The sequence below is a fragment of the Gavia stellata genome, chromosome 7 (genome assembly GCF_030936135.1).
Source record: "Gavia stellata isolate bGavSte3 chromosome 7, bGavSte3.hap2, whole genome shotgun sequence".
NCBI lineage: Eukaryota > Metazoa > Chordata > Aves > Gaviiformes > Gaviidae > Gavia > Gavia stellata.
The window spans coordinates 41775499-41802893 of NC_082600.1; the positions used below are offsets into that span (position 1 = coordinate 41775499).

Here is a 27395-nt window from a genome sequence, read left to right on the forward strand (position 1 = left end):
AGGACAAAACAAGATGAGAACACAGACACAAACAGCATCACTTACCATTTCCTGAGATGCATACTTTGGATCTTCGGGATCAACTGACCAGTAGCAGTAGTCAAAGCTGAAGGCCACAGTCTTTTCTCTTGAGTCCCAAGTGCCATCAAGCCTATTGTCAGCCTGACAACAAGAAGAAAAAAGACAGAAAGATCAATTTACTTTGAAGCTGACCAAAAAGTAAGTATTTAAAAACTAACAGGAACCTTATCCAGGATCTGTACTGTGGAAAAGGAATGGCAAATAGTTTATCCTCTTTATTAAATTTTCTTTGATTCTCAGAGAGAGGTGGAGATGTCCATGACAGACCTGCTGAAGGCTTCATTTACTACAGCTAAGGTCCTCCAGGCTATATACAACAAATATAATTTAGTGAACCTTCACAACATCTATATTAGCAGGAAAGGTCTATAACCCTTTTTATATTTTTCTGTGATTTTTTGGTTTTGCCAAGAACTGCATGACAGAAACAATGCCCAAAGTGAGAAAACAAACCCAATTTTCTCATTGTGTCATTGAAAATGCAGGTCTCTTCCTCTATTTCCCCTTTGTTTTGTTGTGGTTACAAGCTAATGCTTCTGTCACTGGGACTGCACACTACAAACCTAACCTTTACAGGTTAGTAATAATGACAGTGAAGCCTTTCTAGCGTAATAGTGAGAAACGGTGACTAAAATACCAAGGGGATCGTGTTAAGTGTTTCTGTGTAATCTTTCCCAAGTGATTTGTAATAAAACAGAAAACCTTACGAACAAGGAACCACACGCTGTTGTTCTACTCAAAGGACAGTAATGAGCCAAAACATTACACAAAATTAACACCATCCACATGTAATTTTGACACAGTTGGTAACTTTAATGTAAGCTTGACATTTGCAATAACATAAGCAGAAAAAAAGATTTGTTATAATGTGGTACCTAGACAAACCACTTCACTAATGGCCCCAAAACCTAGGGGTGACAGTGCTGTCTGCCAGATTACTGCATACAGGTTGCTATAGGCACTGAACTCTGCTACTAGCTGTGAGGTTTACAGGGAAAATTAATTTACAGGCCCACCTGACAGGTTTGGGTTTTTTTAAACCAAGAAAGAGCAAAATGAAAGAGGACAGAAATAATTTTAAATTATCTTTGCAGTAAAAAGGTTTCATGTATTTTAAACCACGCATGATTCTAAAAGTTGTCACATTAAATTAAGTACAACCAAGGTTTCCTTTAGGCAGAATTAACATCTTAATAAGCCTATTGATCATCTTCAATAATGACATTTTTCTCATGTCACGATTCAGAAATTTTTATGCAGTTACCTTTTATTTTCTTTGGTTTTCTGCAGCAATAGGCAGAAGATAGCCTGGAGCACTGCCTTTCTATTGCAACATGTAAAAACAAAAAATAAAAACATACCCCTCCACCTCAGGAAAAGCAGCCCCTGATCACAGAGGCGATTACCCTTCTGGTGAGAAGGGTTTTGGTTTGAACTACAAAGCGCACCTACCCCAGATACAACACTGTGAACATTAATTTATACACTAACTCGGATTCATCAAATGCTGTCTAAATTTAGTTCACGCATAAAGCAAACTTATTTCCTTCACAAAACTCACCAATCACGAAACATCCACAAGCCAACCTTCGCATCTCCAAAAAACCCTTCTCGGCCTGCTACGAGCAGTCTGCCCCACTGCTGTGGTTTCCCCAGTATCCCAAGGCAGCCCACAGCTCCTCTTTAAACAAATAAAATTAAAAAAAACCCTCTAGGTTTAACAAGGCTCAGCTGGACACGATTAGGCAGCTGCATGACCGAGGCCTCCACCTGCTGAGGGAGCTTCTGAGGCCCAGACCCTCACAGCCCCGCCGTGGGGATCGAAGCCCTCCTGAGGGCCAACCGCTGGCAACAGGCAGCGTCGCACCCGGAGAATAAGCATCTCTTCGAGAGCTTTATCACACGTGTCAGGACTGGGGGAAAACTATTTCAGAAAGTAGTGAGTCTCAGACCCTGCAAATACAGCCTTTGAAAAGGAAATATAGAGAAAAGAAGCAACATTTTACATCCATGAGACCTCTCATACCACTAGTATTTTTCCCTCTTCTTTCTTGAAAACAGAACGCTTGTAGTCAATACAAAAATAAGTATAATGGAAAAAAGAAATAGGTCAATTCTTTTAATTAAATTTTTGCCACTGTTTCTCCTCAAAACCTAATAAATTCTGTCTCTTGAACCAACAATCCAGAATAACTGAGTTGCTCACACATACAAAGAAAAAGGAGACAAGAAATACAAAATGCATCCATCTTTTAGGATCCCCGCAGTAACTGCGGTTATCCCACAGTTCATTTATTCGCCTTTCAAGCAGAAACATATTTGACAACATAAAATTGATTTGCTCCCATTCTATTAATTTAGGGGAGGACTGTGGCATCTTTAAGTAGTTCAAGAGTCTAAACCAAAGGGTTGATTCCCATGCACGCCGGCCCCAGAGCTCTCACGGAGGACAACAGCTCCATTCAGTTTATTCTTATAGCTCTTGGTCTTTTACCAAGGCCTGAAGTGTAGCCGAACACATTTTGCTCCATTTCATGCAAGTCAGTTGCACTCTGAGTGCAAATATGAGAGGAGGAGAGACACAGGGAAAGAAATTATCCAGATGTTAGTAAGATAAGCACAAAATCCTAAACAATTTACTAACCGCTTTGAATGATGGCATGCAGCCAGATTGCAGCAGCTTTGACAAATACAAAATACAGAAAATGCAGCTATGTTATATCTCCTGTCTAAAAAAACCCCTAAAAACCAAAAAACCAAACAAAAAACACATTAACGCCAAACAAAAACAAGCCCCACCACACACACTTTTGCTGCAATTATTCTAGAGCTGTGCCAGTTTAAGCTTCTCCCTTAATATTTCTATTAGAATGACACAACAGCCAAGCAAACACAGAAAAGCATTAAGATATCAGGATCCTTATATGAGAAAGAGAAGATGACAAAAAAGCATACCTTTATATTTCTGACTTTTGCCACTTTGTCATCAACTTCTACAATCACTCTTCCTCCTTCTGCATTCTCTCTGGAAAAAGAACACATTCAAAAATCCATTTAAAATACAAAGACTCAGAAAGATGCATGTCAAATTCGTAAACCCCAGAAGTTTGTGTTCACTTTAACAAACTGCAAATCAGAAAGAGCTATAAAACAGATACTCATAAGACACTCTGTGGCAGGAAGTAGCATTTGCAGATCTGCAGCCAGGTATCTCAACAGTAAAAGAACAAAACAGGACTATGGTCATTAAACAGTTTCAAAGTGCTTGTCCTAAGTACTTGGCTAGGATTTTATTTCAAATTAAGAGTTGTTGTTTTAAATTATGTTTACAAGGAAGTAGAGTGGAGCATGGGTAGACTGGCTGTGCTCTGTGGAGTACAGATCCATGTCACAGACCTGTGAGCCACAAGTGTTGCCAAGTCATACTGTCTGATTTTTACCACATAACCCAAAGTGTTTGTTGTAGTCCTCCAAAAAGTACTCTTCAGCAAAACAAAACTGTCCTGAAATGTAAATGGACAGGATTGTTTCACAAGTGCAAAGAACTACACGCTCATACATACCGTCTGTATAAAGCTTCCATTGAACACAGCTATGACTGGCTACTACAGGCAACTTCCACTTCCAAAGATGAGTCATATTAGAAAAGAACGAAAAAAAGCACGTGGCCAAAGCAAAAAAACCCCAACCAACACCTTATTTCTGGGCTGACAGCATGATAGCTACTTGAAGTTAAGGATGCTTTTATTTATAGGTGTGTTGATTCACATCCCTCTCAATAATTATCATGGATTTTTTTTTTTATACATATCAAGATAGAAATGAGAAAGATAAGGTCAGGAGCCTACTTCTCTGACAGCAGAAAATAACCAGGCACCTTGGTACTGAGAGAGTAAGAATGGAGAAAGATGTTTTATCCTTTGTATTTCTTCTATGTTTTGCTTTGCACTTTGATAACTGACAAATCTTGTAAGCTGCAACTTTCTGGTAAAGTTTTATTTTGATGAAGCCTAATGCCTTTGTAAAGCTGGAAGAAATTGGTTTAGAAATAAAATCAGTCTTGTCCTTAGTGAAGTTTTGTCGCACTTTGTTTAAAATCAAGCTGAAGGCACAGACATTGTCATTTGAGATTAGCTGTATGTACATCCCCTGATAATCAGCTGGATCGGTATCATCAGGTCAGTTAAAAACTAGGTAAGATATAACAAGAGTTAGAAAATTCAAACCCAGTTGACCACTGTTCATTCATGGCCCCAGATCTGTCTTTTCAGAGATTTCTTTACATGTGTACTGGTGTCTTTTCTCCCCGAGGGATTACAACCTCCTTTCACTGACAGCTCTAACCTCCAAGGAGCACACAGCACAACATGGCCTGCCTCTGGGGTCTCTCCTCTCTGGTTCTCAGTTTTTACCCCACGCTTTCTGTACCAAAACATTCAAAACAATGCCTTTGGACACTTAAAACTTCCACAGAGACAATCACTGTAGCATTTGCGCTTTACAAGCATAAAGAAGTTTTAAACACATTTCCGAGCATAGGCTGTCCCTGTTTTGCAGATAGAAAATAATGCTTTACCTTAAAGTCTCTGTCCTGCACTTTAATAATTTTGAGCACCTGCCTTGAAACAGACTGAACTTAGTACTTTCTGTAATACATACTTACACGTGGCATTTCACATAGAAAATACAAGCGCAGCTCCCAGAGCTAAGCTGTGAGTTCAACACATTGGCCACCAGAGCCCTCAGTCAGACCCCAGGAGAAAGAGGAACACTCACAGGAGAGAGAATTTGCATTATGTACAGCTGGGTACCAAATGTTGCATTATGTACAGCTCAGTACTGAACAGAGGCCCCATAAGGCTCCCTAAAGAACAAATGAAGGACAAGTGCCTAAGGATAGAGGCTGTGAGTATCTAGAGGTAGAAATTGGCAACTGATACATTTAATCTGTACATGTGCAATTTCTTAGATGTTTTGAAAAGCAAGTGTTTTCCAACACAAGTAAGTTTGGGGACTTGTGTATCCACATACAAACCTCTGCCAGGTGAACTAATGGACAAAGCTGTATCCTCTACAGCAGACCAGATCTAAGAGGAAATGGGACATTTTGACACAGAAAGTCAGAAGAATTTAAGAACAGCAGAAGACAGACAAAACTGGAGGCATCCTTTAAGAAAGAGCTCGCTTCAATTAAACATATTATTTTCTCCATTGCCGCAGTATGATCTTGGCCCTATTCTGCTTCCTAATCCCATGAGCATTCCCTGTTTTCCCATTCTACCGTTAACCCTCCAGCCTTATCACCCCAGTTACAGTTCACTGAGTTCCTATCCTCCTCCTCCTATGCACACACATCATCCCTTACAGGTACCTGCTATCTATTCTCTCTGGCATCTTGTCCATGGGCCCACATTCAATTTTCGTCTCTTCAACTGCTCTGCAGGTCTTGGCTCCCTCCTCCTACTGCACTGTAGGTGGTTTTAGGCTGACCTCTCTGCTCCAAAGGTACATGATCCTACTCTCCTTGTCAGCTCTCCCAGTCTCTATCCAAGTTTACTTGTACACTCCACAACTGAATCAGAGTTTCTTCCTGGACACCAGCTGGGGTCAGCAAACAGATTATTGAGATTAAATGGTTCAGAAGACCTTGCTCTCAGTTCCTATACCCAGGCTTCAATTGTGACTTGGACAACACTCAGCTCAATTTATCAAGGCAGTGCTCAACTGTTGAGTTTTTTGACTTACAGGGATGGTGCAAGCACAATTTGGTCAACACTAGAGAATACAAGCTCAGATGCACTCAGAGAAAGCAGATGCCTTAAAACTTTTACCTGCTACGTTCTTACAAGTCTTCACTGAGCACGTTAAAGAGTTTTAGTTGTTTAGAACTTGGGCAGAAATAGGTGAATTCAGATGGAGAATTAAAAAAATGCACACCAGATTTCCAATTTTAAATCAATTGGAAATTCAAATTAAATTCACCCTAAGTTGCTTTTAAATATTTTAAAACCTGATTTTCCCTTACCCTCATCTTCTGTAGCAGCTGAACTGTTCTGGACGAAGATTAAAAGTAATTAAAAATATCTAGCCTGAGGCAGGCATTCATGCATGGAAGATTTCTACCCAAATGGTTGAAATCTGGCAAAGCTTTTAATAGTTTTAAATGCTAGGGTATTCTAATTGCAGATGTAAGGCAACCTCAACAACAAGCAGTGCTCCCAGCCCCACCTATAATAATTACATGAAACTCACTGCCTTCAGACCACATGCACTATACACAACCCTATGAACGAATGACTTTATGTTGTGGATTCTCATCACCTGATGGTCTCCCAGGCTACAGTCGTTAATGAAGATTCAAGATAAAGAAGAAACTCCAAACATAAAACCTTTGAAGTATGAAAATTTTTCATATGTATATAAATTTATATACTCATATTTATATACTTATATTAAAATAAGTATAAAACCAGTAAAATACAAACAACACAAAATAAAATTACCCCACAGCCTTTTACCACAGGGTAACATGATTCCTCACTGTGCAGACTAAAAGCTTTATGCAGCAGTCAAGTAGCTTTGTTCAAGTCTCACATGACAAGAAAGCCACCAGCAAACAGGGATAGAACTAAAGTCTCCCCTTGCTCTGGGTGCAGATTCACAGCATACTTTATCTATCTTAACTGCAGGCTGTTGCTGTGAGAGGCAATTTCTCTTCTCTGCTCCAACACCCCACATGTGTTCTGACTTCTTTTCTTGCATCTGGTCTAGCAATAACGCACCCCTGCAATGACTCAGATCAGCTGTGATCAGAAAGCAAACACACCAAAATAAATAACCAAGGTGCCACAGAGCCAGCGAGCCCTTCCAGAGCACTGAGCACAGTGGTCGCACGGTTGCCAAGCCAAAGCAAGAGAAAAGGCAGGAACACGCGGTGGTGGGAATGGAGACCCCTCCCTTCTGCAGCAGCTTACAGCCAGAGAGCATTGAGCATGAACAAAACTGGACCTGCAGCCGTTCCCAGCTCTACAAACCGTACACTCAGCCTCCCTGTAAATACGTGTTTACTTCATCCTTCTTTTAGGTACAAACCAGAGAGTTTTGGGAAAGAAAGCACAGTTTTATATACAAAGCCCAGGAGGCAAAGCAGACTCACAGCTGTTCTAAATGTTCTGACCTTAACTCCAGATCGCAATCACCACAAAAGCTCTCTCGGCAAAAACTGTGTTTGTCAGTACAGTCTTACACACACGTGCACCACAGTTTGCACTTCGGCAAAAACTGCGTTTGTCAGTACAGTCTTACACACACGTGCACCACAGTTTGCACTTGACTGATAAAACAATCTGTCATCCTTAGGAATGGGTGCTCTGCTCCACGGGTATGAAAGCTGTATTCCTTGTACCAATAAAATAAATTCCAGAGTACACTAAACACATTTGATTTCTGTTGCTCAGAAGTCACAGTGATCTTAACATCTCGTTTCCCCATCCTCCGTTCTTCCCCATTTCTTGAAAAATTCATGCTATCTTTGGGAAGTGCCTCTCTTTCTCTAAATCACTTTGTACAGACAACTCGTTTTCATGCAAAGATAGAGCTGTAGAAAGACCGTTTAATGGTACATGTCCCAGGGAAGACCTGGATCTTCTCAGACACAGAAAGTTTCAGAGAAATGCAGACCCAACAATAGAACAGTGACACAAGTACAGAATGCGGTGGCAGGGCTGTAACGGGGAGCTACAGAGAGACGTGACAGAACCAAAGCTGCTGTGGCAGTCCAAACAACAGGGGCAGCCCAAAGGAAAATCTCCTCATAACATTTTCTGTTCCTATGACAAATCATTTCTGCAGCCAACGTGTAAAGTTAATGCAACCCCAGAAGGACAACAGACACTCTGCAAGACCTGGAAGAATGGCCAGTGGAAAAGAATCATGGGAGGATCAAGACCCCCCAAGAGGGACATTTCCACAGCTTGCTGGACCTCTTTGAAACGAGTTCAGACACTGAGTACAGAAGTGCAAGTATGTGTACAGAGCTGGAGGAAGCAGTGGGTGGAAAGAGAGGGGGCAGTTGTTTATTTTAGACTTTATAAATTTGCCCCACTTCTCCTCCACCCTCTCAAATAACAGTCAGGCACTTGGAGAACAAAGGACCTGACTTTTAAAAGTCGCCTGTTTATTTTAAAAACGTGCGCATGCAGTAAAGCAAAAATATTAGAGTCATTAGCAGTAGTCATGTCATACAACAAAACAGCTTCTACACACAGAGACCATCAAATGCTCACCAAAGTAATCAAACATACTAAAGCCAATATACACCAGTCAAGTACATGAGAAATCTTAAATAATTTTTGAAAGAATTGAGTATGTGTCTACTCATACAAACTTTGAAAATAACCCTGCAATGTAATAGTTGCAAGCACTTATGCTTTCCTACCAATTCCCATCACCCAAGTTAACTCCAAACCCAATTTCAACCTGTACCGAGATAGAGGACCTCAAAAGCAGCATGGCAACAGTATCAACCCCTCCCCTCTCCCAGATTTTTGCTGATCTGGGCAATCATGTCAGTTCTCTTTTTTGAAACAATTCACTTTAATCTTTTTTCTAGACTTTTTTAGAAAAAAGTAGCCTTCTCTGGCCTACTGTGATGGACATTTTCACGCTCTTGATTACAAACACAACCAAAAGCACACCTGTAGCAAGCTCGGCAGGATGCATGCCAGCGGTCACTGCTGCTGTCTCTGGGACTCTGTCGCTTCCCAGGATGTGATCCATAACCATGATAGCCTGTAAGTAAGGTACAACATTTACCAAACTACTTCCACTTGTACCTGGAACACTTTGTGCCATCTAATGGTACCCCTATGCAGTCACCATGCCAGCAGCTGCGGTATAACCCTGAGGCAAATCTAACCCAAGCTTTTTCTTGGTCATAAAGTCTAAAGGTTTTATGGGAAAAAGTTCAGGGAGTATTCAGATTTATCTCTTCCTTCCCGTTAACAGTATATGGTAAAGTATCTCTGCCTCCTGTTTATTGGTAGCCTTGGCAGAGGTATCTCTGAGAAGCTGCCATCTTTGCACCTCCTGAGTGACTGACCTTGGCCACAGAAACAAAGAAACAAACAATGCAGGGTGTATTTTCTAAGTTATGCTAGTCTTCAGAGAACACTGCCCCAGACAAAATGGCTTGAGGACACATCCCTTGAGAGACCAAGGGTGCAATGAGAAGAGCACTAAGACTCCATGCTGGTCCATCAGAAATTGTAGAGAAGAATGTCAAAGCCTTCAGCCATTAGAGCTTCCACACTCTGCTGACAAGTTAAGGTACCTACAACCACCACTTTCCCAAACACAGCATCCCTCCACGACACCAGCATAATCTGTATCCTTATCCGCACTGCTGTAAACTCTAAAAATCAAGAGCTTTTAACAGTATGAACGTCCTCACTTTGGCTAATGCAGATTTTTTTTAAAAAAAGCATCAATAATCAATAAATTTACCTAAAGTTTGTTTTCAACTTTTTTCATTATTTAGTACTACCCAATACTATTTTTGGATATTTCTCTTTAAGACATAATTGTTTTACTGTGTCTTGCAAAAGAGGAGTGCACACCCAGTCAGCAATCCTCCCACCAAATTCAGAACAGATGTTTATAAATAATTTAAAAATCTATATTGAAGCCAAGTACACAGAGTTCACCAAGACAGCACGCTGCTATACTAGACATGCCGCTCAAGTTATCTTTCAAGGCTACTCCTAGCTCCATAGAGCTTTCATTGGCTCTGATAAGGGCTAACACAACCTAATAGTCAAAAATCACCATTCCTAGTGATCACCATCACCCTCGTGTGGTTTCCCCCTATTATTCTTCACAAATATTATATAGCAACAAAAATAGGAATATTTGGTGCAGAGATAAACAGGAGGCATTGTCAGTGCTCTTTTCAGATATAGGGCTGCTCAAACAGTTAAAGTCGTCTTAATCTCACCAGACTTTTGACATATATATTCATGAGCTAGGAGAGGAAGCATAGGATGGCCTCCTCCAGTCACAGTAAGCTCTGCAATCCTGCCCATGCGAAAGCACAGTACAAGAAGAGTGTTCCTGTCTGCACCATCTCTGAAGCCTTGTACTGCTAGAACAAGAGTATCAGGCATCTTTCTTGAGCAATCCAAGTCAGAAACACTCCTGATGATCCATCAGTGCTTTGAACAGCTATGGAATAATGCTGCTTTCTCTTTAACACAGAGGCATTGAGGGGAGGAGGGAAGAGGAGAGGAAAAAGTCTTTTCATCTGTCATACCACCAGCATTTAAGGAAGCATGAAATAAGGAGGATTTAAAACAAAGCTACAGTCCAGTCAGTCCGGTTTCATCCACCCTTGATTTCCCAACTGTTCACTGAGTAATGAGACAGTATAATTCACGGACTTTTGTACCAAAGAAATTCTGTGCAAATGCCGTGATTTCCATGCAAACCAGCATTTGGATACAGTGGTCAGTTTTCATTCCACCAGGACAGAACTTCAATCTGTGATCACAGTTAAATAAATGACTGGGACACTGAATGCTGTGATGCACTGTCTCATCTCTCTTGCTTAGGTACCTCTTTCATTGTATCAAAAAAGCAGCAACTATAACAGACCCTTAAACTCTAAAAACAGAGGTGCAAAACTCCATTATTTTGTTTAAAATCTACGCTACAGAATAGGATGATGGCAGGAAAATTTTAGAAATGCACTGCTTTTTAAAGTTCACATAAAGCATTGGACTAAAGAAAAGGAAACTGGAGAAATTCTACCCCAAACTCACACAAATTCTCCGTGCACAGTGGTGGTGTCTCACCACGTACTGCACAAAGGTCCCACAGGACTAGCATCCAACCTCTGCACCATTCCCCAGGGGAGATGGGCAGCAATCTCTATGCGTGCAGTCATGTCATCTTACATTACTACAACTTCTCTCAGATAGAGTACGTGGTCTTAGAAAATGAAACCACCCAGCACTACCATGGCTCTGGCCAGGTTATTTAATAACATCGTGCCCCATTTTTCTTTGCTGCATACAAAAAATCTGATCCCTGCTCCAAAACTTTCTGACACTCATAAAGTATTTTTAGGACTTGGGAGGAAAAGTGTTCTATGAAAATGCAAAACATTAGTTAGAGGGCTTCCAAAAGCTTGTTCTGCTTTTGTTGTTTTAGGACATTGTTGTAGCTGCTTTTGCACAGGCAAGAAGGGAAGTGAAAAACGAGAAGACGAGACAGTCAGCCTCTTACTCTGGGAAGTAAACAGCCCATAGCTAGTGCCTTGTGCTCTGGCTTAAATGAGTACAGGCACAGTATCGTCACAACATCAGCAGAAGAATCATATTCTGTGGAACGGGTGGTGGTGGCCATTCAGGACATGCACAGTCCTGTCTTTTAAAAAGCTAGAAAGTCTGCCCTTTACCAAAGTTAGAAAACTTGCTTCATGCAGCTGCAAGAAGAATACATCTGGGAAAGGTTGCTGATGCAGTACCCTTATGAAAACACAGATGTGACTTATGAAAACCACCTGCTAGTGCCAAGTAAAGATACTAAGAGAAAAAAAGAGTAGCCACCTCAATGATAGTTTACACAAAACTTTAAATAATAGACTAGGCAAAGGAAAATAATTGATTTGAAAGAGAGGGGAAAAGATGCCAAGATAACCTTAACAATAGGCTAGGTTACAAAACAGGATACACGAATGTTAAAATACATTTGTTTGGAAGAGAGACATCCTTCATAAACACAAAATTAGAACCTCAACTTTTCTTTTAAAAATCCCAGCTCTTCTGTGAAAAAAAAGCTTGAAATCATGAGCAATGCATAACCAATGCAGTTTGTACAGATTTTCAGATAGCAACTCTTGGAGGCCTGAGACAGCTCTTTCCCACCATCAGGTACCAACCCCAAAACCCACGGCTTTTGGGAGAGAGTTCAACTACCACCACCCGAAGAAAGAGACTGAGGTGTAACAGAGGGACACAGAGGAACAGCACTCACTCAACTATCACAGTAGATAAAAGTAGATAAAAGCCTGCCATTTCTCTAGGTGTGAGAGGATGACAGCACCAAGGTAGCAAGGAATATATATACTAAGACATACAATTGAGAAGGGTAAAGAAATAAGGTCAGGGTAGAAGAAAAACACTTCTCTATACTGTGTTCAATGGCCTGCCTCAGTCTAAACCTTGGAATAGCATGAGAAGTATCTAACAGTCCTAAGCAAGCTAAAAGGTGCTTTCCACTCTTCCCTGTTACCTGTTTTTTCCTGTATTTGTACCTTTTCTTCCCCCAGAGACGTGCTGGTCCCTTTGAAATCAAAGACAATTTTGTCATTTTCTTCAAAGAAAGCAGTATTTTGTCTTGTATTTGAAAATTACATCCATATGGAACATATGCTGAATACCCACAAAACCAAATTATACTACATCTATTTTCCAGAGAATTTTTGACTGTAACATATTTCTTGTGCTAATGTAAAATATATACAGATTTCTAAGGAAGTTATTTCCAATTACATCCAATAAAGCAGTTAATGGAGATGATAGCAATATTCCATTAACAGAGAGATAATTCATCCAACACACACTTGGGTCACAGAGCAAAGTTTAAGTCAGCTCAAGAGAGTACCAAAAAGAAGAAAAAAATCCTCCCATCTACCTTTAGAAATATAAAACAAAACAAACGTTCTCTCCTTGCAAACACTGTTTTTTCTAGAAAGATAAGTACAAACACTTTTTAAACACAATCCAAAAAAGCACAGAAAAGCTAACAGAAGTTGAACTTCTAAACAAAAATAAACTGTATGAATACTAATGATGCCAGTATCTTGTGTCATTATTTACCTGCATCAAATGCATTTGAAGTAGTTTTATCACAAAACCAGTTTGAATAAAGCAGGGTCATGGCTTTTTTTTTTTTTAAATATAATTGGAAAAGCTTTTGAAACGTTAACCTGAATGTCTATGGCTATCTTTCCTCAAAATACATTCCTCTTACCACTGGCATTATGAAGTTTTAAGACAGAGATACAACCACCTGAACGGGGTGGGTTCAAAAGTGCTTAAAAAGGGCAGCACTGAGCAACTAGTGAAAAATAAACATTTTAAAAGGAATACACTTGAATAAGTAAAACAATCACCTTTGCTTTGGTGGGGGTAAGAGGGAGAATAACAATAACCTCCAATCTTCTGTTGCTTTTATTTTATTTTGATACAGCATTTAACATCTGTTACGCATAAGATTCAAGGAATGTTTTCTACAAAAGTTGCTACAAGTTATCACTCTTGTCAGCAGTAGGCAATATTGCTCTAAGTTCTTGTGGTTATACGCAAGCATGTAAATTAGCTAACAGCACAGTCTATAAAACAGCAAAAAGTCTTGCTTACATAATAATCCTTCCGTTTACTTACCACAGTGTGACTAGAAAGAGCAAAGGAGGTAGACCACAGCATGGAGACTAGTTAACAAAGCTGACCCTGCAGCAGATTAATAAAGGCATACCCAACACAAACCAACACTGATTTACTTTGCATCGTTTCCAAAATGATGTTTAAAGTAATTTTATCTTTCCGTATAACTTTCCTTTTGAATAGAAATGAATTTTACATCTTTACATCATAACGCACCGATCAGCTGAGCTCCTCTCTCATCTATTCACTGCAGCTATGCTCAACACACTGCTCAGGTTAGCCTGGTACAGCGAGCAAGTTTCCATAAATCGTGAGAAACTTTCCCTACCACGCAGGACAATTCCCTCCCAGCCTTGGGCTTGCTCACACCTGTCCGCTGTGTTCTCAGGAGCTCAAGCTTAACTCCTCCACCCCTACCCCACCCTCAAGCCTCATCACCTGCTGCATCCCAGGAAGGCGATTAGAGGACTATGCCATACAGAGCAGCAGTAACGAGGAAAACTGCTGCTGCAGCTCAAACTCTGATAGTAAACACCTGCACAGCTGGAAGTGCAGTTCAGCTTTGCCTCTTGGGACTACCCCAACGTTTCTTGGATGCTTTCATTTGCCAATGTGTGGAGGACAAGCTCAGGAACTCCTGAGGGGATTGGGAAATAAACAGCTGGCTACAAGGCTTCAAGTTACAGCGTGGAAACAGTGCAATGCAGAGAAAGGCAAAGGGCAGCTTTCAGGTTAATTAATCTGTTCAGCAACTCTTTCAGGTGACATGTCTATGAGGTTTGTAGAGGATGGGAGAGTTCATTCATGAGTCAATAAAGACACCAGGAAAGACCCTTTCCAAGAAGAGCTCCTTGCCAGTCTCTCCTTTTCCAGGCCAGAGAGGCAGCTGAAAAGTGGAGAAGATACTTTCAACAGCAGAATGTATCTTCTGTTTTGCTGGGTCCTGCACAAGTAGCTCCCAAACTTCAGGGCCCAGCAAAGTACTTTAAACTCTCAAAAAGTGTCACAGGGCAACTTGCATGCCCTAGCATCAAGTTTTTAACTTACACCACTATAATTTTACAATTCAATTAAACAAACTTGCTGTGAATTATATTACCCAGGCCTCAATGCACAATCCGTGAAGGAATGCACTGTCTTCTAGTCACTGGTGCATGCTAAAAAGAGAATGCTACAGTAATGCATGAGGCTTTTCATTGTGGTACAGAGCACTGTTTTTAAAAGCCTTCTTCCCCATCCTTAAGACTACTTACATAGTAGTTCTTAAACCACACTGAGGCAAGGGAATACAAGTGTACACAAGCGAACTGAGACCAGCTGGATGCAGAGCAGAAGATGCAGAGGAAGTGCATCATGGAGGAAAAGGCATGAGGCAGCTCTGCTCCATCCCGGTCCCGGCTATACTGTCCTGGGCACATTGTGCTTGGGAGGCTCTCTGGGAGGGGAGCAGTCAAACGCAGCCCTCCCTTCCTCCTCTCATATCGTGCAGGGCTGAGGTCCACAGTAGGAGCAATCAGCAGCCATGACCAGGTACTGGAGTTGTGATAGGACACCACAGGGACAAACATTTTTGAAACTAGCAGCACATAAAAACTAGCATTGGTTTCTGCTGGCCTACCTAAATAGTCAAAGGGCATATCTAACGCTGCAGGTGTTTCTATAGCATACAAATACCCAACACAGCTTTAAGTGAGCCACCCAGGCACAAGGAGAGTCCCAGACACACTACTGAAATACTTGAAGGGTAATGTACCCTCTTTCTCAGCCAGTCACACTATTTCCAGGTCTGGAGGGTCAGATCTGATATCACAGCACCACACTGCAGACCATCGTGTTGGCATACTCCCCAGCAGAAATCAAGAAAGAGAAAGAAACAACACTCCCAGTTCACATAGTTATGTGCTAGCACTGAAAGTGTTTCCATCAACAGCATCTGACTGACAGCCAAAAATAACATTACACTTTCCTTACACAAGTTTAATATCTAATAGACCAAGCATTAAGATGTCCAGAAATAAACCATAAAGGGAATTCATCAGTTCCTAGCTCCTACTTAATACCTGGTTATTACTTATTGCTATAGTCAATTTATAGCATCTATTCAAGCTTCCGTATTTCATTCTGAGGGGGAAATGTATTTACACAGAACAAGTATCCATGTAACCACAAAGTAACAAATCTTTCTGAGTATGTAGAAGAGTAAATGTATAATAAAGACTTTTTTAAAGCAATGTCACTCCAGGGAACACTCCAGTCCCAGGACGACATTTTGCTGATAAGAAAAATCATTTAATCTGTTACAGAATGACTGATGGCATTATGAAGAACATTGGCTACAAGCTAGTAAAATTTAGGCAAAGGAAAAACTTCGGCATTCTGTATAACTGTACTCACTTTATAACTATTGGGGATTATTTGCGCATAGGAGCTCTCTGTCAAAGAATGCATTGTGATGGGCGCTGTACAAGCACAGAACAAAAAGACTACTCTTTGCCTTATGCTGAATAACAAGTTGCAGATGTGATTAATATGGTTTATAAAAAATGGAAGCTTTAAAGAGAAGGCAGGATTTTATGAACTCCCGTATTAATATATTTTAACATCTGAATATTCTGTAAATTTTAAGATGCAAAACCAACGTTCATCTGCCATTGTACATTAAATGAAAAGAAGCAATGAGCCAGTAATGTTTGTACAATAGTCTAGAAACAACCATCTAACCCTCTAGTTCTAGCCTTTGCCCGCAGCTTTTCAATTTTTAGGACTCTTAAAAACCAAAGTTTAATATTTTTGGCTGGAACTGGTATTGTACACATTACAGTACTTCAATCCAGTTGAACTGAAATTTTTATGCAGGAAGTTTTTCTTTTTAAAGCACCTAAGAGATCCTAGGACCTCTGGCAACATGGGTATCTGCTACAGGCAATCACAGCGTGTGCGTATAGAGAGGGCGACAGGCTTGTGTGACCACAGTATGTAAACGGTGTAAGAAGCTGGAATAGAAACAGCAGGCCCTTATCCCCACTGAGAGCTTTAGTCCTTTCAGTCTCTATCAAGGTTAATTTAAGCCTTCATATATTTGGTATTTGCCTTGAAGTCATTACATTTGGACAATTTTGGTCAAGGCTAGAAAGCAAGTTCTCATGTCAGAGACTTCACAGAGAACATCCAATCACTTCCCCTTCCCTTTCATAAAATATAAAAATCCATCTTGAAACACTTTTGCTGACCTCAGCTGTGGCAACACAGTACAAGGAATAAATGGCCTATTGCCTTTGGGGTCAAATACCACAAGACTGGTCTCTGCCCCCCCATCCCATCAGTTACACTGCCACAGATGGAGTAGATGGAATATTTAAGAGTCTCTTCTCACATTACCTCCTGGGTTTCCACTCTCACCTTTGTACAAACATTTCCGTTTTCATGCCAGATTAGTTTCTCCCACGTGCAGGACGCTGTCCACCTTTCTGATCCCACCCTCCTCTCCAAGATACGCTCCTGTCCAAACAGCTGGCTCGTGCTGACTGTGTTGAAGGCTTTCCTGTTTATCACAACTTATCTAACAGAGCTATAGGCACTGTTTAATGCTATGATGACATATGCACTGTTATGCACTGCTTAACGCTACCCATCGGGGAAGAAACATTAAGACAGACATGGTGCAAATCTCCTCACCAAGAAGGATCTGCTGAGAGGGAAGATTACACCCCTGCCAATTTAGTCTTTGGCCCGTCTTCCCCAACTACTAACAAACACTCATTTTAACTTGTTAAGTACAGGAGACCCTACTAAGTCCACTACATAATTGCAAATAGGCAGCCAAATGCTATTGTGGAAGAAACAAATATGTAATTGACTGCACAATGAAATACATTGGCAAGATGAACTTTTAAATACTTTCAATCTCTACTAAACTCTGCAAGACTGAACCAAAAGGGTCCTATGGTCTGGATAACTTAATATCATTACCAAATTGTCGTTTAATGTTAATACTTAGCAATTGTATACTGTTTTTTATTTCTAGCGAGCATAATGGCAATTGCTTTAACAGTAAATACTAAGAATGACTAACAATACAGAAGAAAATAAAAATCAAATATCTCCAACACTAAAGCAACACTAAGCAATGAAAGGCTAAACTTAGCTTACTTCCGTGCTGCAACCCTTCTTACAATATGCCAGTATCTATTAAAATCTGTTCCATTCACAGCTGTGCAATAAATCAGAACAATATTACCCAATCTCATTTTAATGGAATTATGGACAAAATATTTTTTAAATCAGTTAGTTTTGAGTTAAAGGTAAAATATATTGAAAACCTGTAAATTACTTTCCACCTTTCCCTTTCTTTTTTTAGGACTAGCAGGTTTGGGCTTTTTTAAATTTTACTCAACACTCTCTGATATCTTGTCTTGCAAATAATCCATAGACAAATGAAAAGTTTAAAGTGCAAAATATGCTACTGTATCGCCGGCCAAATGGCTAGGCTAGTTTTCAGGCTGGGCAACTCTTCAAGAATCATTTTCTCTACTACATGAAAAGAGTTATTTATCACAGAAGTCAGAAGACAACATGAGGGACTCAGGCTAGAAAGAAAGGCAGCATCAAATCAAAGACTGGCCCTCAGAGCTCATACCACATTTCAAACCACTTCTGCCTGAAGTGCTATGGCATTTCTCTAACAGGAGGAGTAAATTACCAGCCACTGAAATTTTGGCTGCTTGCTTTTTCTCTTTCTTTTCCTCCCCGAATTTCCAAAATCCGTAAGGTTTTAATTATGTATTAAATCCAAACAACACCAGAGCATTGTGCTACGGCATCTTCTTGTTCGCGGGAGTCGTTTTCAAGCCGTATCGTTTAGCTTTTGGGACTGCCGTCGGAGCCAAGCAAGCCGAGGGGGGAGCGGAGCTGAGCGACAATGGGAATATCCGGCTCTGCCTCCCGCTGGAAAAAACAGCACCACCAGAAGGGGAAGGGAAGACTCCCTGACACTGGATGACAATTGTCCTATTTTGGGGAGCTCAGGAAGAGGGAAGTCGGCCTAACAGCTCCAGCGGGTGACTTTTCCAAGAAAACTTTCCAAGCGATTTAGTGACCCGGAGAGAGGAGTCCTGCCGCTCCCCGTACCTCACCGTTCAGCTCCCCGGCGCCCGCGGTCCCTCCCTCAGCCCCAGCCAAGCCCCCCCACAGCGGCGGTCCCGTCCCCGCTGACAGGACCCGCGGCATCCCGCCGCCCCTCGCAGCCGCCCCGCTGCCGCGGCGACCGGGACCTCCCCGTCCCCCCTCCGCGCCCTGCCGCACCTTTTGCTCAGAGGCCGGACCCGCACGGCCACCTTGACGTTAGCCATGGCTCGGCTCACGCCCAGCAGCCGCGGCCGCCCGCGCCCCGGCCCCGCATCACGCCCCCGGCCCGGGGAGGAGCGGAGCCGCCCGCCCCACCCCGCCCCGCCCCGGAGGGGAGGGAGGAGAGGGAGGGGAGGGAGGGGAGGGCCCGGCCCGGCCCAGGCAGCCCCCGCGGGGCGGGAGGGAAACCTCCGCGGGCGGAGAGGAGGGGTTTCGGGAAGACTCTCCCCAAAGCAGCCGCGCGGCAGCCTCTCCGGCACCCGAACCGGGTTTTTCCGCCTAAAACAGGTCCGCCCGGGAGAGCGGGACCTCTAGACCAGGAGACGGCCAGGGATAGCCCTGCTCCCCCGGCAGCACCACCGAATTCTCATTTGCAGCAGCATTAACAACCCGCATTGTACTGAAGTTCAATGCCCACAGTCCGATTAGATGGGTGCTGCCATGAAGATACTCACTAGAGACTACCCCAGAGAAACCAGTTCGTTTCCGAAGTAAAGAACTGCCAGTCTAATCCTACGTACGTTTGATGACATTCCTTTCCCTGGTAACGTGCAGGCAACCAGAAAACCAGCGCTGCTGAACTGGAGTGCAAAGCACTCCACGTTTAATTAATTTAACAGTTATCTAAGGAAGGTAAGTATCCCTTCCTTACTAGTGCTAAAGGAAAGCTCTCAAGTGTTTTACATCCTTTTGAAAACTTCCAACCTCTATGTGGGTTTTATTTACTGTGTAAAATACAACTCTGAATCTTCCAAAGAACTATAATTGCAATCAATGTCAAACTGTTGCATTGATAAAGGTTTTGCACTTAGAGTAATATAAAAACCACCAAAAGTTTAAAAAAATTGCTTTTAGAATATTGTCCCCGTCGGCTACCGACATGACTGCGAAGACGGGAGAGCAAGCTGCACTGGCTGCGTGCACAAACAAGATGCCAGGCTCAACAGGCAGCTCCTGTTTGGTTTTTGCCAACGTCATTACTCATTTTTAACTGGACTTTTTCTGGTTTTGCATTTCAAAATACGAGAAACTCTGAGCTGTATCTGAATATCATATAGGAGTGGTTTGCAGTCCATTTAAACAACTTGTTTAAATTGCCTATTAACTGTACTATTTATTTGTACCTTAAGTATAGTTCTCCTCATGAGACAACTTGCCATAAGCTCCAGAAACCTTAAATCTAAATGAAAAAGATACCACAATACAGAAACCTTCCAGAGTGAAGTATGGGATGGATCCTTTGGACCCACCACAGAGATGCTAAAATGAATACCTACAAGCTGTGAATCACTGTTTGCTTCAATAGATTCATCCCTTTAATCATACTAAAGAATGAATTGATACATCAATGTCAAATGGTATTAGCTAAACCTCTACCATCTCCACAATCAACTCTCTGATAATGGACACAGTAAAAGAAGAAAATACGCTCGACTCTCTGGGATATGGCAAGAACACATATTTGTCTTAATTTCAAGGAATTAAAATGAACAAGCTAACTAGAAATATTTTCATCCCATTTCTGGAAGCATTAAATTACAACAGCTTTAATTTGCCCGACCTAAATCATCACTGGAAGGCAATGAGAGGGAAGTTAAGCCCATGACAGACGCACAGGACGGTGATTCCAGAAGTCTGGATTCCGTTTCTTCCCATTTTACAGACTGCAAAGCATTTTCAGTAAAAATGCCAGCGCCTCCTCTGCAATTGTGTGGAAGACCTTCGTTTCCACATCTGAAATGAGTGTGACACGGGACTTTGGACTCCTGCAGTGACATATAGCAAGTGTTCACACAAAGATCCCATTTGAGTTTATGGGACTCAAATGCCAGATTATATTCTCAGATCCTATCTATTGACATTCTGCTTGACTTGATCCAAATTGTTTCTACCCTCTTAACTTTTCTCAACAGCATCAGAGAGGAACATTAGCTACACTTACATAGTATACTAGAGAGTTGTTAAGCTATACTCCTTGACATCACACCCAGCAGAATGATGTAGTCTACAAAGATTAAAATGGGATTCTCAGAAAATTTCAAATATAGAGTAGACCAGTTACAAGTCAGTCAGATCAGAGTGTGCTCAACAAAGAGCCAAGGATTTCTTGGGTTTTCTGCAATAACCAGATAAACTACAGTGCAATTTGTGTGGTACTGAGCCACCCAGTGGTTACTTTCAAAAAATAAAGGGCTCTTTCTCGGATGTTTGAAGAATTCAGGTAACACAAACGATACAACGGTAGAAAGGAATACATCTGCACCCCTTCCAGTTTGCTCCGTATCCTGAATACAAAACTGGACATCCTCCAAAGACAATCAACTGTCCTGGTTTACAGATGTCCTGCCAGTGACGTTTTCCTAACGAGTCTTTTCATGACATAAAAGTCACTAAGGTTGCGAACTGGAACAATCAATGCTTTTGCTAAATTGTCAGTCATACTCATGGAACAAGAGTTTTATTCTAAGGGGGGCACTGAAGATAGGGCAAGCAACAGAAAATGAGAGACCGAAGAATATATTTATCATTATCATAGAAATGTGGTCTGCAAATCAGTAGACCTGCCATATATCACTGAGTCCATTCCCTGCTTTCTCACACAACCACACCATAGCCATAATGAACTGTAACTTAAAATTAGTTTAATTTCTTGGAACTCCTATGGAAGCATAAGCTGGGACCAAAGACTTTGCACTGTTCTTATAATTATAGGATTTTACAACAAAACAAAAGCCAAGAAACTGTGCTCTTGAAATCTAGTGCTTTTATTGAAGTTTTATAGTGACACACAAAATACAGTGTATTATCAAGATGTTTATAATAATTATTAGAGACACTATAGCAAGTGCATAAGAAATATCAAAATAAATTTGCATTGATGATACAGGCTCCAAGGGAATCCCTGTCCAACTATTTCAAAAAGGAACTCCTTAACAGTCTTCTCAGTAGTCTGTCTTCCTATGAGCTACTGCTCATTGTCCTTGTTGTTTGGGGTTTTTTTTTAATAGTTGGAGAACTATTACATAAGAACAGAAATGTAACTACCTACAAGGCCCCTGCTGGATTAAAGCACAACTATGTTGTACTTTTCACTCAAACCCGTAAAAAGGTAGTTCTTCGAACAGCCATCCTATTTGAGGAAAATGATTTGTTAGGTTAAAAATAAGCCAAAGTCCAATTCAGCAGTATTACAGATGCTGTCAGAATACACTTCTTTTTGCAGTTCCCTCCATTTCAATATTTGGTCTGCCAGCTCCTCCAACTCCATCGCGAGCACCTCTGTTTTTGTCAAAGCAGTGTCCTGAAGCAGAAAAGAGTTGGATTTCATCTCTATACATCCTGTCAATCTCACAGGACATAAAAGTAACCTAAACAACCAAACAGCATTGAATTCTTAATGCTGAAGGAGACAGAAAGCTCCGTTCTTTTGCTACTCACCATATTCTTCATGATGTTCGGTATCTGAGGGATGCTTCTTACGGTCTGCAAATGGCTTTCAAGCTTCTCAATGAAAGTCACAGCCTCAGTCAACAACCCTACTACATACCTGTAATGAAGAATGAGCCCCCTACTCAAAAATTGTGCAAAACAATGATGATTTAATACTTCCAAGCTCTTATTTCTTTCCCCTGTGGTTTTCCTCAGTCCTCTTCTCCAGTTTTATGCAAGTTCCTAACCATCTAATTAATTTCTCTCTAATTGCACTTCTTTTATAACTCTCAGCAACAAGTAGGGCAGGAATTACAGAAGTGATTATGGACTTCTTCAGTAACTGGACTAGATTTTTAGACCATAAGAAGGACTGTATTTTTAAAACATGTACTATGCATGTCTGTGAATCATTCACACACTTATCCTGAGCAAGTCACAATGGAAGGAAGACACCAAATGCTAAAGTAACAATACCTACCTATGGAGAAGCGTAATGAATCAAGCATTTAACACATCTGTTTAAAACAATACATCACAAATCGTTCTGTAATCTTCAGAAGACAAGACCAATCACCTAAGCAAATATTCATAAAAATATGTATCACTACCCTTCTATGAATTTAGCAATGAGTAAACTACTAGCTTTTAGCTGAGGTTCTGCTACCATTTTTTATTTCTATTCTTCTCAATGGAAAAGTGAATGAAAGCATGCAATTTTTACTGCTTGTTAGTTCAAATTAATTTGGACTCATGCAAACAAAGAACAATTATTTTCTATATGCCTACTTGTGGAAAGTAGCCTCAATAGGCAGGCTCTCTTGACACCTGGGCTTTATCAACCTCTTTCTAAGAGCCCTCTTCTCTTTCAGTACGGCTTCCAAGTGTCTGTTCATATCTTGCAAAATCTCGCATTTTTTGCCTATAAAATAAAATTGCAAAGTTGGAACTGTTGTCCTGCTAAAATAAGAGCAAAATTTCTTCTGGAGAAAGACAGAAAGGAAGAGTTTGATCTATTGCACTGGACAGTTTACACTCAAGAAAGATATCATTAATCAGAATGACTTTGTTGGAGTGTATAGGACTTAATAGCAGCATGCACGTCAAAGTCATAATACCTACATTTTAGAGATAGAGCTTTGTTAATTGTTTTACATTATTTATAGTTCTAAGTAAACTGCCTTTGAGATGAAACCAGCTTCTTGAACTATACCATAACATTGAAGTATTACAATATACTTCCCTAGCCTAACACAGTAGCAGCAAGCTAGAACATTTTTAAGCATCTATCGGATCGTAGTGGGAAAAGGGCGAAATAATAAAGAAATCAATACATATGCTCCCAAAATACTAAAATGAAAATCCAAGTAATTTTAGGGGCATACAGATGTAGGAGAAATACACTGAGTTACTGGAAAAGCAGCAAAGTAGCACACAGGCCAAGGGAAGCAAATCACATACTGATGATCTCAGAACTCCTGATGCTCCACTGACACCACACACATCCCACCCGCCCCACACACTTTCTTCTGGAGAATGAGTTACACACAGAGCTTTCGCTGAGACAGCAGAGGGTGCAAGTTCAAACAGTATGGAAGCATTCTTTAGGAGCTAATAAAACACCTGCCCCCTCTAACAAGCTATCCAGTGGAGACAGCTGCAATAACTTCTAGAAGGGTCACGTACTCCGATGAAACATTAATCTGCTGATGAAGTCACTTAACATTCTTGGTTCTTCTAAGGCACAACTGCACTTACCTAAGTAAAAAGGGTGAGCGATGTCTGCTGTCTCCTTCTCCAACTGCAGAATTTCAGTTTTCAGTTTCTTCTACAACAATAATAGCACCAAATGAAAATGGATTTTTAACATACTTATCCAGATATTGTTGACTCTCTTGGGGTGGAGGAGGAAGTATAAAGGGAGAAAGCGGGAGGATGGGGGACAGCGCGTGCGTGAAAAAGTCGGCATGTGCATGAGAGCATGTTACCATGCCTCTCTTGAATGGTTCTACTACTAGGTGGAACTTTTTTGGTCAACAGGAAAAGCCTGTTTAAAAAAAAAAAAAAACTAAACAATTTGGTGGTTTATTGGGAATTTGTGCTGGAAAAGACAGATCCTGCAATTCATTCCTAAACCACAGAAACTTATATCTCCTACAAAGCAGTTTCATAGTCTACATTCTACTAAAGAACTTCTCACAGCCCCAAGTCTCCTCCTTCTGGCAAAGACTGGTTAGTGCTGTGTTGGTTTTTTTCAGCTGTAGGAGAAGCTCTCTCAAGCGAACCTCCTAGCTTTAATTTTTTCCAGTGATAAACCAGCGCAAGAGCAGCAGATACCTTCCTGTGGTTGAAAGAGTTGTGGTTGTTTTGGCTAGACATGAGAAGACTGAGAGAAGTATAGAAGAGGATGACATCTCAGTCTTTCAGGACACACAGAGAACTGTTGATTTGCTTTTCTTGATCACTGAGGAGAGGACAAAAATAAATCCGCTTCACTCATAGCACGTTGAACATTTGTCAGAAAGAGCACTTTGTACGTGAAACCTTCAAGCAAAGGAGGCTAAGTAGCCACCTTACTCGGAGCTGGAAACTGCTCCTTCTGACGGTCAATAAAGGATGATACCAACTGTTTAACTCATTCTCCAAAAAAGCAAATGATGAATTTGTCACACTGCTTTGCAGCTGCTGCAGCCCACATTGTGTAATTTAATAAACGCAGGTTTTGTACCAGTGAGCAAATGCTCAGAAAACAATCATAAAATACAAGCCAACAGCCAATTCAGGCAATAGGAGATGACTGAGGTTATCTCTTGCTAACCAACAAAATGGTCTAGTTGCCTATAAAGAAACACATTTTTGTGAACATGAGTCAACTACAAATTCTTATTTGTTCTTCAGAAAACTTCAGGTAACACTTGAGTCAAAGATGCAGGCTGCTGCATCCTTCCAGTTATACTGAAAACATTTATTTCATAATTTTGTTCTTTTCTTTATGACAACTCATTCCACCGGGGAAAAAGTGCCAACTGTTAAAGAGCTAAACTGTTAAAAAAACACTGCAAAACATGAAACAAAAGCACACTGCAGTCCAATACCTCATCAGGTGATATGCATTATCTCCAAGTATTGAAGTGTTGAGTGTACACTGACAACAGTAAATGCTGTACCTCATTGATTTCAGCTTGAATGTTTGCCATTTTTTCCATCTCTGAGAATTTCACAAAGCACGGGGCTTTTCTACAGGTTAAATCCAATGTCTCCTGTGAAAGGAAAACAAAGGGAAAAAGGCGGTCAGCAGCAAGAATGTATCAGGCAAATTCTCAAGATGAGCTTTTAATAGTCTAAAGTTACTGTTAATCTCTTGCACTATGCAATGCAGCAAATTTCGGCTGAACAACTCATAAAATACATGCTTTATTTGGGGAAAACGCACACGAATGAAAATAAGATTTTGTGAAAGGCAATATGAGAGCACTCTCAACGATACTGGCTTGCACACTGCTGGAACACACTCGAGTACATTAAAAACCCTCATGTCCACACTCCAGAAGAATACACACCAGGAGGTACTGTTATTCCTAGCAAGGAAAGCTGCCATCAGCCAAACACGTAAGAGATCCCACAATAAAAGGAAAATCCTCTCTGTCTCTCAAATTAACAAGCATTTACGCAAACAGTAACAGAGTTTAGCACTTTCACCTGATTGCAAGACACGCAGCCGGCACTGGAGCGGATGAGGCACTGAGGCACAGGTTTGTCAACCCGAAGGCTGGGCGTGAGGCACCGCACCCGCAGGCAGGACACACGTACCCGAGGGACGGGGAGAGGAGAGCTGCGACACAGCACCCGAGCCGCGGCTTCTCCCAGCCTTCACCGCAGGTACCTTTTGTTACGCCACTACCTCCCCCGCTGCCGCCAGCTCGCACAGCCGCCCCAGCGCGGCCCCCCCGGGCCGTTACCTGGCTGACGACGCCCGCCGCCAGGCACCGCGCCAGCAGGGTGGCCGCCGCCGTGGGCTGCCCCGCCTCCCAATGGCCGCGGGCGGCCGCAGCGCCGCTCCGCTCCTCGCCGCCCTTCGCGCGTAGCTGCCGGCTCAGCTCCAGCGCCCTGCACGCCGGCCCGGCCGCCCCGCGGGGCCCGGGTTTGGCGGCCGCCGTCGCTGCGGAAGCGGGGCGGCGACGCTCCGTAACGCTGGGTGTCCTGGAAGCCCGGGCGGACGGCGGCGCCCATGGCTGCCGGGCGGCCGCCATGTTGGGTGTGACAGGAAAGGGGAGGAGGGACACGCGTCCGGTTCCGGGGGAGCCGGTAAGTGCTTTTGGAGTGTCGGTGCTCCGGGGGACCGGGGGGGGGGGGCTTTGCCGCCGCAGAGCGTCGGCGTGCGGCGCCGGTACAGCTGGGCCGGGCCGGGCCTGGCTGCCCCCGCCGGAGCTCCCTGCGGTGGCGGGGTCAGGGCGAGGGCCAGGCGGCCCCGGTGGGGCCGGAGCAGCCGGGGCGGGGGTGAGGCGGAGGGGGTGACCGGGGGCCTGCAGCGGGTCGTTGCTGGCTTTGCCCCGTGCCGAGGGTCCTGCTGACCCGCTTCTAGCCGTCGCGGCAGGGAGTCTCTTGGGCCTCTCGTCCCGGCTGTGTACGTGCTGTATTAGGCTTTACTCCCCACCTCCCGGCTACAAACCCGACACTAATCCTTCGGCCTGTAACGCGGCGAGGGTTGTCGTGGGGATTAAACCCTGCTGAACTTACGGGGGATGGATGTCAATGTGTCTGCATTCAGAGTCCCAAGAAAGGAGTCAAGTCTCTAAATGAAACCAGTGTTTCCAGAAAAGCAAATAAAGCTGTAGTACTGAAAGCAGATCAGTACTGGTAGATGCCACTAAAATCACGGCCAGTCTCCATGGAGAATCTTACACTACTGGGCCCTGAAAGAGGTGAAATGTGGAAAGTATGCAATTTTTCCACTTAGTTTTAACTGCATCTGTTGCATCATTTCAATATTCAAACTGCTGTAATGAAGGCACCTTAAGCTAGGTAAATCTTTTAAGTCCTAGGTTTTAGTTATGAGGGAGAGGAAAGCACAGCAGTGAAACGGTTCAGTATGTTGAG

The 27395-nt window shown here is 42.2% G+C and overlaps 2 protein-coding genes across 2 annotated transcripts in view; both read right to left on the bottom strand.

Annotated features, from left to right (window-relative positions):
* STARD9 (StAR related lipid transfer domain containing 9) overlaps positions 1-8865 on the bottom strand; it is a 106808-nt gene extending 97943 nt beyond the window's left edge. The window contains 6 exon segments of the mRNA XM_059819917.1: positions 46-162; positions 3037-3106; positions 3199-3207; positions 4308-4318; positions 4679-4786; positions 8728-8865. Coding sequence (XP_059675900.1) covers positions 46-162; positions 3037-3106; positions 3199-3207; positions 4308-4318; positions 4679-4786; positions 8728-8865 — 453 coding nt within the window.
* A 12746-nt stretch (positions 8866-21611) lies between these two features.
* On the bottom strand, positions 21612-26548 carry HAUS2 (HAUS augmin like complex subunit 2). Its single transcript, XM_059819918.1, has 6 exons — positions 26258-26548; positions 25466-25558; positions 24057-24126; positions 23088-23220; positions 22308-22416; positions 21612-22170 (listed from the first exon to the last, which is right to left on the bottom strand). The coding sequence occupies exons 1-6, from the start codon at positions 26546-26548 to the stop codon at positions 22021-22023; spliced, it is 846 nt and encodes a 281-aa protein (XP_059675901.1). The 3' UTR covers positions 21612-22020.
* Positions 26549-27395: the final 847 nt, after the last annotated feature.

Bases quoted from the DNA above. Each gene is read 5' to 3' on its own strand.
- HAUS2 (XM_059819918.1), bottom strand. From the start codon at position 26,548: ATGGCGGCCGCCCGGCAGCCATGGGCGCCGCCGTCCGCCCGGGCTTCC. The intron at 23,221-24,056 runs GTAAGTGCAGTT...TTTATTTTATAG, and splicing joins CGCTCACCCTTTTTACTTAG to GCAAAAAATGCGAGATTTTG. The intron at 22,417-23,087 runs GTAGGCATATAG...TCTTCATTACAG, and splicing joins ATTGAGGCTACTTTCCACAA to GTATGTAGTAGGGTTGTTGA.